The sequence below is a fragment of the Bidens hawaiensis genome, unplaced genomic scaffold, assembly GCF_021521415.1.
Source record: "Bidens hawaiensis isolate Kalapana, Puna unplaced genomic scaffold, B.hawaiensis_p1.1 tig00042949_1, whole genome shotgun sequence".
NCBI lineage: Eukaryota > Viridiplantae > Streptophyta > Magnoliopsida > Asterales > Asteraceae > Bidens > Bidens hawaiensis.
The window spans coordinates 75,393-88,142 of NW_027497610.1; the positions used below are offsets into that span (position 1 = coordinate 75,393).

General features: G+C 34.9%; 1 protein-coding gene and 1 pseudogene across 2 annotated transcripts; both read left to right on the forward strand.

Moving 5' to 3' along the window:
- Positions 1-3,544: 3,544 nt before the first annotated feature.
- LOC143593958 (phosphatidylinositol 3,4,5-trisphosphate 3-phosphatase and protein-tyrosine-phosphatase PTEN2A-like) lies at positions 3,545-9,078 on the forward strand. Its single transcript, XM_077073409.1, has 13 exons — positions 3,545-3,599; positions 4,481-4,986; positions 5,784-5,885; positions 5,977-6,033; positions 6,118-6,183; positions 6,299-6,475; positions 6,545-6,631; positions 6,721-6,785; positions 6,903-6,979; positions 7,081-7,127; positions 8,265-8,395; positions 8,468-8,537; positions 8,627-9,078. Exons 2-13 carry the CDS (start codon positions 4,510-4,512, stop codon positions 9,044-9,046), a joined length of 1,776 nt encoding a protein of 591 aa, XP_076929524.1. The 5' UTR covers positions 3,545-3,599; positions 4,481-4,509; the 3' UTR covers positions 9,047-9,078.
- Positions 9,079-9,579: 501 nt separating this feature from the next.
- Positions 9,580-10,836, forward strand: LOC143593959 (elicitor-responsive protein 1-like; annotated as a pseudogene). The gene is made up of 5 exons (XR_013146227.1): positions 9,580-9,616; positions 9,702-9,922; positions 10,029-10,099; positions 10,213-10,481; positions 10,631-10,836. The product of XR_013146227.1 is annotated as an elicitor-responsive protein 1-like (transcript).
- Positions 10,837-12,750: the final 1,914 nt, after the last annotated feature.

The following is a 12,750-nucleotide window of genomic DNA, read 5'->3' on the forward strand; positions in this document are numbered from 1 at the left end:
CATGGACAAGCAGCTTGAAACCAAATCGGACGGGGTCCGATATTTCGAAAACCGGATTTGGGTCCCTCGATACGGAGACTTGAGAAATCTGGTGATGGACGAAGCACACAAGTCCATATATTCCATTCACCCTGGCTCAGATAAAATGTACCATGACCTAAAGGCACTTTACTGGTGGCCAAACATGAAAGCCGACATTGCCACCTACGTGAGCAAATGCTTGACTTGTGAAAGAGTCAAAGTGGAATATCAGAAACCATCTGGTCCGCTACAGCAACCGGAACTCCCAACGTGGAAATAGGAACACATTTCCATGGATTTCATCACGGGATTACCCAAAACACCGACGGGATGCGATACCATATGGGTGATCGTTGACCGGTTAACTAAGTCTGGACATGTGCACGTGTGACACTGGTCAATTTCAGGTTAACTCCGTTAATTCAAACTCCGTCAATTCAAACTTAAGATCACTTGATCTATAACGCACATCTCATTACATTTAAAACTAGGGTTTTAAATGACGCTTGACAATCACTACACATGTAGTCTTTCGGGATTGCAACGAAACGCAAACGATTTGACGCAAACCATTGGTGAATAAACGAAAAACATCAAAACAATAATTATTTGATAATTATGTGTTAGACTTATGTGTTATTTGATAATATTGTGTAGAACATTAACTCAAGATGCAAAAAGCTACTTTATGCTAGAAAAATAATAACTAAAAGTTGAGGGGCCATTGTGTAATATAATTATTATTAATTAATAACAAAAACCCTAACCTCCTCTCTCCCTCTCAAACCCGATCGGCCCCCCCTCCCGATCTTCTTGGCTGCCGTCACACTACACACACATACACACAAGGATTTTTCAAGTTTGGTTGAAGAATTAAGGTGCTAGGAAGGTATTAACAACTCCTCTATGCGTTATATATGTTTAATTTTGATATTGAATGGGTTAATCCAAAACCCTAAGTCACGAAATTGATGATTAAGATGAGTTAGGGTTTGATTATATGCTTGATGATGATTGCTAATGAAATTGATAACTAGTTGTGTTATTGTTGTTGATAATCACTTGTTCTTTGATTTAAACTCTCAATAAAAAAAACCCTAACTATGTGTGTAATGTGATATTGATATGCATGATTGGTAAATATTGTGACTAGAGTGTTATATGCATGGATTATGGTTCATAGATTGTTATTATGTTGAGTTTTGATGTAAACTGGTACTGGACAGATTGTTAAGCTTATGTTTAGACGACTGTAACTGAATGTTAATGTGGTAATTGGTCGAAACTCTTAACACTACAGTGTACTAGGTTGAGTCTAGTTTCTATAAAGTCCAAGTTTGTAATTTTTGGACGTGTAAAAGTTAACTTTTATTATTTTACAAAACTGAGGTGCAAGTCTGAATTGTGAGACCTGCTGTTAGGCTGTTTTGCGACTAAGACATCTCATAAACTACAAGACCAAATGGGTTGGTTCCACTTCTGGAAGTTAACATGTTGAGTTAAGAACCTAATACAATTGGTCTTGCATTAATTGGAATTACCATTTAACGGGAATAACAAATATCATTCTGTTGCGCATGATTTTGACTGCTGTGAGTTTACTGTAATGTTTTGATCATTGTGAGAAATCTATGTGGAATAAAACTACAATAAAATTAGTTCTGGAAACCTAACTCATGTGTTCTTTTGTGACGATTTTTGGTGAATTAATTGATATGTTATGATCTGTTGAATAGAGTAATCTTTCAAGTAGAAATCTGTCTTGATAAAACTAGCTGCTGAACTATATGAAAATACATGAAACGTGCTTGTTGCTAGATAATTGCTATGTTTGACTAAATTGCCCTTGTGGGGAATGATTGCTAGTAATGTACAGTATTAATACTTGACACGTAAGTAGTTGTTTACACATGTAACGTATCACCAATGTGTTTGTTGAGTCACACACAATTCACAAACGAAACACGAAACGTATCTTATGCATAGGTATTATGTGCCGAGTCTAGGGACTCAATAATAGTTCCAACACTTAGAAAATCTCATTCTTGTTTTAGAACGCTAGTGAGGATTTTATGTGACGCGCATCTCTTGGTTGACTTGTTTTTGAATTCTTCGCAAACAGTGAGTTTCACGTTCCCCTTTTTCTCTTTTAAACGCTTTTTACTTGGGGGAGATAACATACTCCAAAACGCTTTAGATTTTGTTATTTAGTTATATATCACTTGTAAAGGCTAAGTGGCAAACGAACCAACTAAAGTCCTTCATAACATCGAACCGTTTAGTATTTGTATAATAGCGAGTCATTGTTGAGTAGTACTACTGGGTTTGACAAACCCCACCCAACTCTAAACTCGACTGGAGGCTGAGTGGGTGTAATCTTGGCTAACACATTTTCCATGGTCGTGGTAGACATAGTGGCAAGGCAATTGATAAACAGTCAGCTTCGGTGTCGAACACTTAGTAATACTTGTTTTATAGGCTAGCTACCTATGGATATATAATTGATTTAACATTATCTGGTAACGCAAACGCAAAACGTAAACGCAAACGCAAACGCTTTATTTATATAAACTTGTGAACTCACCAACCCCGTGTTGACACTTTTAGTATGTTATTCTCAGTTAGCCGAGGCGGGCGCGCGGTATAGGAACATGCATTACACTGAACTCTATCGTTTTTGCAAACTTGTTTTTAAACTGTTATTAATTGGGTTTTAAGTCGTCCTGCGTGACGCAACACTTGGTTTATGATTTTACGCTTCCACACTTATTTACACTTAAATGTTTTCATGGTTTGAAAACTTTACTTATTGTTTGATTATAACTAATGATTCCGATCCTGTTAGTTCACACCCTCTGACGGTAAAATTCCGTTAGTGGATTTTGAGGGTGTGACAGCACGGTTATAACAACCTGGCCAGCTGTCCTCTATTCATTGGCTGATGGGTCACGTATTCTTCAAGAAAGGATATTCGTAAGACTTCTAGAAGGTATTTGGTTAATTACAGCTGTCCTATGACGTCACCTTCTGGCCATCTTTGCGGGTGATGATACTTCCTTGCGGATGACTCATAAGTGCGTCTAGATCTTCCTGCGTATAGTCTCTAGGACATATCATCGTTCTTCCTTTATTGAGTTATGCGGGTGATCCATTTATTCTGCGGGTGATATATTAAGAGTATTTGGGTCTTTTTGATACTCAAGTATAACAAGACTTAAATTAAAGCATCATTTTATAAAGTTATGGTGCTTTTAATAAACAAATAAAATTATATATGTATTATTTGTTGATTAGGGATGGAGATGGACACGTTAAAGCTTTGGTGAATTGAGTTTTAGCATTTGTATTAAAGCGTGACGTGGCACGAGTATGAAGCTCCATAAAGTATTATTATTCAGTATATACAGTCTAAGCCCTAAGGTTCAGGTGTGTCTAAAAATGTAAAATAAGGACTTTATAGCAAACAAACAGATTTTATCGACTCATAGTTTTACTCATTCATCCTCGTTCAATCAAAACGCAAACTGTTACTGCCACCGTAACCGCCGTTAACTGGTCATCTGAATTCACTTATTCCGGTAAGATATGAGCTAATTGCTTAAACTACCACCCACTCGATCGATATATAACTGACTGTTATACAAGTAAAGTGTATAAAATATATTATCACAAGTATGCGTGTTTTAATCATTGGTGATGCTTTCAGATCACAAGTAATTGATTTGTAGAATCTGCAAATTTAATATTGCGTTGCGTTGCGTTGTGTTATGTTATGTTGCCCTAGTTTATGAATTATTAAATATATAACTTGCTCATTGTTCAATTTCATCTGTGCTATTTTATTATTTTGTAATCATTTTAGGGTTTAATCTGCAAATACATCCATATTTGATTATGTTCTATCATTTTCATATCCAGTACTGATTAATCCATCCATTTTTACATGTTAATTTATATTCTTATTTATATAACTTGGCTGTTTAATTAGATGTGGCTTAATCATAGATGATTTCTAGGGTTGAAGATTGTTAGATTGTTTATTTCTAGACGCTAGTCGTCGGTGGGGTACTGACTAGCGATTAATCGGAATGGAATTTTTATATGAAGTTTTCAGTTATATGCACACTGACAGACATTTTTATATGTAATTTACAGTTTTATATATGTATATATGCACACATTCTTAAATGTTAAATTTTGAAGTAGACGGTTCTTAAACCCTACCCTGCCCGTTCGGGACTAAAATCGCCGGGATTAGGGTCGGTTAGGACCGGTTAGCAATTAATGTCACTGACTAATTACTGATTTTTTCTGATTTTTACAACCATGATTACTGATTCGTTGTCTGTTTAGGGTTTGTTAATCATATACCCTTACAATCATGTTTAATAGGACAATTGATGTTTTAAACAGCTTCTTATTACATGTGCTATATAAATATTCTTGTTTTTTTTTTTAGATTTGTGTTAAAGAGATACAATACACAACATGGATCCAGAATCTGCTATGACAACATCGCCACCTGTAAAAGACTCAGACCCACAAACAGTTTCAGTGGATACTGTGCCTGAAAAAGACGCGAGCGCACATACACTTTTAGTGGATAGTGTGCCTGATTCTGCACAAGATTCACAACCAAAGTCATCAGCATTTGGCTTAACCACATGGGCCAAGAGTCTAAAACTTCCACAACCAATAGGAGGCACACAAGATGAATCTTCATCTGAAAATACAAGTGGTGCCAGGTCACCTTTTGCTCGGTTGACTAGTGGTCTCGGGTTGCGGTTGTCTCCAAAGGCTAACCAGCAAGATGATATTAATAGTCCTGATGGAGCTCCATCAACACCGACAGCTGGCATTATTGGAACACTCACTAAAGGTTTAGTAGACACGTCTAAAAATGCGGTCAAGGCTGTGCAGGTCAAGGCTCGTCATGTTGTATCACAAAATAAACGAAGATATCAGGTAGACTTGTTTGTTTATCTTTCACTGTATTGCCTTTAGAAATTTTGAATCTAGGTCTATAAACGAACTGACCGTTCAGTAAACCTTTCAGTGGGAAGGTCGTTTATATTTGTTTTTCTAATAAACAAATGAACATGAACACAGTTATTTTATTCATTTAGTTAAAAGAATAAATATGAACACATGTTCCGTTCGTTCATTTAAATTTGTTTATGTTCGTCCATTTGCATTCATTCATGTTCACGTTTGTTTAAGTTTGTGATTTATTTAATATTCAGCCCATAAAATTATAGTTTAGTTTAATAACTTTTAGGCCCATTAAATTTTAGTCTAGTTTAATAACATTTAGGCCCTAACACATTTTTGTTCACATTTACTATTAATTGGTTTTAACTTTTGACTATGTTATGGCCGATTGGCCGTTCATGTATGTTCAATTATACTGTGAACAAACAAACATAAACTAACACAAGCACACTCATTTTCTTAATAAAAGATCACGAACAAGAAAACCTCATACCTTTAGTTGTTCGTGTTAGATCGGTTTTTCCACATCTTTTCTAGTTCCATATAGGGTTGAATAGTCAAACTAAGGAAAAAGAAAGAAATGCACATTGATTGGTAACATGTGCCTGACTAATAATATTATTGTACATGTATAAATTTTTTTCTAAATGCTTCTTTTTTATGATTATTTTTATTTAATTTGATTTGTATTATAGGGTTGAATAGTCAAACTAAGGTTTGATTTGAATTTTTTTGATACATCATTTATTCTTACTTTATGCTGGTTTCAGGAAGGAGGATTTGATTTGGATATGACATATATAACTGAGAATATTATTGCAATGGGATTCCCTGCTGGTGATATGAGCTCTGGTTTCTTCGGATATGTTGAGGTCTAAAACAGTAATTTTATCGTTCAGTTAACAGAATTCTTCTACCATATTTGATGAAAACAATTTAGTTGATAAATTTAAATACTTGTAGGGATTTTATCGTAACCACATGGAGGAAGTTATCAGGTTCTTTGAAACATATCACAAAGTAAACAAACTTTCTATCTTTTGCACATCTAATCTAAAGTCATGTTATTTATCTTCGATTTCATTTTTTATGTTTGTATATCAGGATAAGTACAAGGTGTACAATCTTTGCTCTGAGAGGCTGTATGATGCATCATTGTTTGAAGGGAAGGTTTGTAAACAACTCAACCTACTTTCGATATTCATGACTTCATGCAACCTATATCTATTTATTAATTAGCTAAATTGATCTTTCGTCTCACTAAATACCTTTTAACTATATGCAGGTTGCTAGTTTCCCATTTGATGATCATAATTGTCCTCCAATTCGGCTCATAATATCATTTTGCCAAAGTGCATACGCATGGTTGAAAGAGGACATTGAGAATGTTGTGGTTGTGCATTGTAAGGCAGGAATGGCTAGAACGGGATTGATGATTTCGAGTCTTCTTTTATATCTGAAGGTGACATCAAGTGTTCATTTTACTTGAATAGAATTCAAATGTATATTAATATTCTATTTCTGCTTGCAGTTTTTCCCTACAGCTGAGGAGTCTATATCATACTATAACCAAAAAAGATGTGTTGATGGAAAAGGACTTGTTCTCCCAAGTCAAATAGTAAGTTGACCTTTATTTACATGTTATATTTGTTTTTAAGTTGTTGACATATATATGATATGCTCGTTTGGTGTTTTCCATTATAATAGAGGTATGTCAAATATTTTGAACGTGTTCTGACGTATTTTAACGGAGAAGATCAGCCAGGGCGCAGGTACATGTTATACTTCATTTATAAATTTTTCTCAATACCATATGCTTACTTTTGAAGCTTGTAGAATCATAATTCATATGTATCTTCTTTTTGAGTGGTTCAAATTTTATGTTGCAGGTGTATGCTTAGAGGATTGCGCCTTCATAGGTGTCCATATTGGATCAGGCCCTCTATTACCATCTCAGACCATAACGGTAAACACTAAAATCATGAAATATTTTAAATATGTATTTTATTTTTCTGTTTTTAAACTTCCCCCTTATGCCTTCTTTTTATATTATTTATTAATCTGCAGGTGTTCTCTTTTCAACCAAGAAGCATCCTAGAACCAAGGATCTATCGGTAAGTCTCTTTTACCAAGTTTCATGACAAATCAGTGACTAGCCAATTAATAATGAGCCTAGGGGTGTCAATTGTGTCAGGTTGGCGGGTTGAAATTCTTCAACCCTAACCCGACCCATATACTTACCTATGTCGTGTCAAACCCACTTAAAATTGTGTCGTGTTCGGTTCGGGTCGGGTCAGGTCATATTTCAGGTCATTTTATTTTATGAATACTTACAATGTGAGCAGTATTTAGTGACTTAGTAAGAACTAACAAGCTAAACAATTAATTACTTTTGACTCAGTGAAACATTTTTGCCCTTGGTGTCCTATTAATTGTTTTTGTTTCTTTATCTCTCGTTCCCTATTAACAAACTGGAGTTTATATATTTAACTTGAGATTAAAAGAAGCGAATGGAAAGAATTGGAGAATATGCAGTTCGTACTAATAGTTAACATAATAAAACTGTGGGAAGTGAATAATTGATAAAAAAAAAAGTTTACAAAGGAAAATTTTATTTTGATTTTACTTTTAGAAGTTAATTGTTAAAAGAGGAAAAATTAAAATCAAAATATTAATACAGTAATCTTTAGCACTGCTCATCTTTAAAATCTAGAGAGTCAATTACAGATTTCTTCCTTTATGTAGTTACCCCATTGCACATTGAGTCCTTTATGTTTATGGACTACACTAGACATCCTTAATGTAATCGGTCTGTTAAAAATTCGTCCTATACATTAACTGACGTTAATATTGATTTAACTGAATATTTTAGCTTCGGAAGTAATTTGTAACAGACAGATTAGATTAAGGATGTCTAGTGTGGTTAATAAACAGTAAGGCGACTGTAATTTACTCAAATCTAAATATAGGCTTTTTTAAACCCCTTAAACGGGCTAACCGGTTAACCCATTTTTTAAACGGGCATGCTTGGGTTAACATGTTTAATTAACGCGTTGAATCCAGCCGACCCAAAACCTGTTCTTTTTTGTTTTTTCGTGTCATGTTTTCTTGACAATCAAGATAATGTTAGATGCACAGAAGGTTGATATTTATAGTCTTGTTGACTAATATACCTCTAAATTAAGCGTCCTAACAATGACAAGATGTTCAATTACCATTGGAGTTTATCAAGATTATGTTCTGCTTTGCAGCCTGAAGACTTTTGGTTCTCTGCACCACGAAAGGGTATAATGGTCTTTGCACTGCCTGGTGAGCCTGGTTTGACCGAGTTATCCGGTGATTTCAAAATCCATTTTCATGACCGTCAAGGCGACTTTTACTGGTACACATCAAATCCATATGCTAATCCTTACATGACATTTTCTTTATAGTTCTCATTTTTATATATTTATAGCTGGCTGAACACAACAATGATTGAGAACCGAAAGATTCTAACGACCAATGATCTTGATGGGTTTGACAAGGTAACTGTCCAAATTTTATAATGTGTTTTTTTGGCTAATTTTAATATTTTATGAAATGTTCATGAAAATTACAAATTGATTATTTGCAGAGGAAATTACCATCCCCCGGGTTTCAGGTGGAGGTTGTGGTGGTGGACTATGACAGTGCTGTCCAACCGAAACCAGAAACCGAAAGTACAACCAAATCAGCAGAAGGTACAAGTGCAGATCCTCCGCCACCTGAACCCACTGCCACAAAACCTAAAGACTCCAAAAATAGTGAAAAAGAAGACGAGGTGTTTTCCGACACTGCATCCGAAACCAGTTTGACTTGCGGGAAAATTGGGAATTTGACTAACGACACGAAGAATCTCTCTCTAGGAAGTTTGGGGGCGGCCCAAACAAGTTTTGCTAGTGGGCCCAAGAGTGACTTGGCAAGGCCGGTTGGAGAGGTGAGTGATTTTAAGGCGATGGCAGCTGATGCATCTGTGTTCACATTCGGAGATGACGAAGACTATGAAAGTGATTGAGCAAGTTGCAATAAATATAAATAAATATTTGTTGGTTGTACATAAAACGAAGAAACTTAAAAGAAGTTAAAAAACTTATTTGATTCATTCAGTAATTTACATAACATGGGTGGTTGGGAAATTGTTGATGACGTGTTCTTGGGGCTCAACATTTTGTTTATATTTATTTTTACCAGGAAATGATCAGGAAAGTTGGTGATAAAGTCGGTAAAATGGGTTTGTAAAATACAAGTTCAAATCATGTATTGTATGACCTATACATAGTTTTTAATATATAAAGACAAATTAATGTTAACAACTTGGATACTGGTTTGACTATTCAACAAATGAGTGTTTTAAAGCGTCTCAATTTCTTTGCCATGAAGTTTCTAAACACGTTAAGTTTGGTTGCTATAAAAGTAGGAAACACAATTGTGTTTTATCATCTTTATATTTATATTCATTTAATAATAATTAATAATTGTATTCCCATCATGTATCATCAGCAACCTTCCATTTCATTATTAACACCAACTAATTATTATAATCCTCCAATGGCTATGAATCATGGCAGTGTTCTTGAAGTCACAGGTACGTACCTGCATTGTGTTTTTTAATACGTACGTACTACTTGTTTACTCAAATTAATTTTGGTTTTCTTTTCATGATTATTTAGTGATAGGCTGCCATAGACTGAAAGACAGAGTGGATTGCAAGACAAGATCCTTATGTTTGTCTTGAATACGGCAACCGCACTCGTGTTTGCACAGATGGAGGCAAGAATCCTACATTTCAAGAGAAGTTTGTGTACAACGTGGTTGAAGGATTACGAGAGTTAAACGTTATTGTTTGGAACAGCAATACCATCTCACGTGATGACTTTATTGGCAGTGGAAAGTAATTAAGTACATGCATATACTTCTTAGTTAGTTAGTCTTCTCTTGGACCATTTGATTCTTAGTTATTGATACATATATATTCTTCCATTATTGATGATTTTCAGGGTGCATTTAGGTAAGGTTCTTTCTCAAGGATATGATGATAGTTCATGGCCACTGCACCTAAACATGGCAGGTAATTAATTTATTTCATCACTTGTAAATTCAACATCATCATTTTATATGTACGAGTGTTTTTATGTTTTAATAAGATAGATTTATAACTCGTTTTATAAACTATATATACAGGCATGGTGGGGAGGTACGATTGATAATGCACTATTCCGGTGCCAACGCAAACACTGATTATCATGTTACACCCCAAGCACTGTCTATGTACACTGCACCGCCACAGCCACCTTCCGCCATGGTTTATCCACCAGCTGCCGCCACGGCCGGAGCTTATCCTATGCCGTCATCCATATACCCACCGCAGCTAGCCACTAATTATCCGCCTCAGCCATACCCTCCTAATTCAGTTTATCCTCCTCAGCCATATGGCTCTCACTATACTCATGGTAACTCCTCTTAAATCCATATATTAATTCCATCACATATAAGATGTGACATATTTAGTATATATAAGGTTTGTTTATACAATGTAAAAACAAGTGTATACTATACCTCCATACTTTACTAATCTAAGATGTTTGTGTCATTATATTAGGTTCTCCATATCCAGAATATAGTGATCTATATTGAGGAACAATTCCTACTAAAGCTGATTAGAAGGCCAATTTTGTTATGACAACTTATGGTGTTATGGATTGATACTATTGGCATCTAACTTAAGTACTTTTACCAGTAAATACACTTGTATATAAGAAACATTGTTTTATTTGTTGGTTGGGTGATATTCATGTATGTAACTTCAATTTTTTTCATTTTTTATTGTGATTATATGTAAGGAGTATAAAAGAAATTCATATCATATTGTGTTGGATAAAACCATATATAATTAGTTTATTGTACATTGAGTGATCATAATTTCAACAAAATTAAAATGCCCGTGCCATTGTTGTGTAAATTGAAAATTAATTCTGAACATGGGTGTGTGCTTGTGGTAGCTAGTAGGTGAAATAATTTGCACCTTCGGTTTTGACCGATTGAAGTCCGCCAAGATATTTCTATCACATGCCAACGAGGCTAGTTATCGAATTAGCCGTTCTGTTTGTTATACGCTAGTGTTAATATATAACTTGTTTGTCCCATGGCTTATACGATGCCAAAAGTAGAAGAAGAATCTAATCCTTCATCATCATCATCATCATCGTACTCAGTATATCCCACCAATAGCAATGCTATGGTAGGGTCTGAGGAGGGTAAGATGTAGACAGCCTTACCTCTATCCCATAGGGATAGAGAGGCTGCTTCCGGTGAGACCCCCGGCTCGATAGTAGTTTTGCATCAAGCCTTGGACATAAGGCACATAGCACTCAATCATCGGGACACCGGCTGATCGGTGCATGTGCCCTTGTCTAATCTAATCCTTCAGCAAAGACATATATACCTTGACATGTTAAAACATGTAGACGAACATTTTTGGGATGGTTGTGAAAATCACTCAAAACATGAAGCCATGACTAAATTGTTGAATTGGAAAATACTGTGTAATAATGCACCCATGCCGACTTATAGCTATTATGCTATCAGGCCATGAAAAACTACCCGTTAACTTTTATGAGACGAAAAAGAGTTTAAAAGAACTTGGGCAGCCTTGTTAACATGAAACCACTGCGTGCTATTTTATAAGGATCGATATTGAGGTGGCCAGTTGTTGAGTATGCGGTGAATACCATTACAAGATAAACGGTAGAACACATCATTTGGTCTTGACTTACATGATGTCAGGCTTAGAAGCATTTTGACTAGCGGTTGTGAGGGTTTAGAGGTTTTATAAAAACAATGAACATATCCAGTAACCTCCACATGTAGCAAGAGCTATTGATAGAATTTGAGAAGGTTGTGATGTATGCAAACTTTATCTGTATACAGAGAGAAACTCGACTCCATTTGGACTTCATCATTGATATTAAATTGATCATAGAAAATACATATAACCTCTTTCTATAAGAAATCAAAACTACAATTATCAATTATCATAGCATGACATAAATGTACACATAAAAACTGTGTGACTAATAAAATGATGCGTGCAACTATTAGTAAGCAAATAATTATCAGATAGCAAACCGACTCTCCATTCACTCATTCAGCTATGTCAAGTGCTTTAGAGAAATAAGAGCATACATAACTCATTCTCTGTAAAATCACTGTATTTGTTCTCTCGTGTTCAATTAAATAATATTTGTTAAACATTTATCATTATATTTTCTTTCTCATCAACTCACACACACTTTAAGAAAATATTAAAAAATTATATGCTATAAACAGTGAAACCCTAAATTTGACTTTCCCGTATAACAATTTCTCTCTTCTCTATTCACAATCACTCATAAACATACCATATAATTTGCAAATCTTCCTCACGTAATTTTAAGAAAAGGCTTGAGAAGGCCTAATAAATTCAACCGTATATAAAGGACCACAAAGAGACTTTACCCGAGGCAATATTGTAACTCTCATCAACACCATATTGAGCACAAGCGTCAATATTATAAACATCATTTAAACATATGTAAAACAAAGGTAAGAAAAATTATGGGAATCGAACCTACGACCTAGTAACACGTGCCTACCAACTACATTAATAATTAAGTTTTGTTAGGGGTTCACTCTATATTTTATAAGGGAGTTCACTATAAATTTTCTATATATACTTAAATT

What these genes read in the sequence shown, in the direction of transcription:
- LOC143593958 (XM_077073409.1), top strand. Translation starts at nt 4,510, where the DNA reads ATGGATCCAGAATCTGCTATGACAACATCGCCACCTGTAAAAGACTCA. An exon ending in TACCATCTCAGACCATAACG is followed by an intron (nt 6,980 to 7,080) that starts GTAAACACTAAA and finishes ATTAATCTGCAG; the next exon opens with GTGTTCTCTTTTCAACCAAG. An exon ending in CGTCAAGGCGACTTTTACTG is followed by an intron (nt 8,396 to 8,467) that starts GTACACATCAAA and finishes ATATATTTATAG; the next exon opens with CTGGCTGAACACAACAATGA.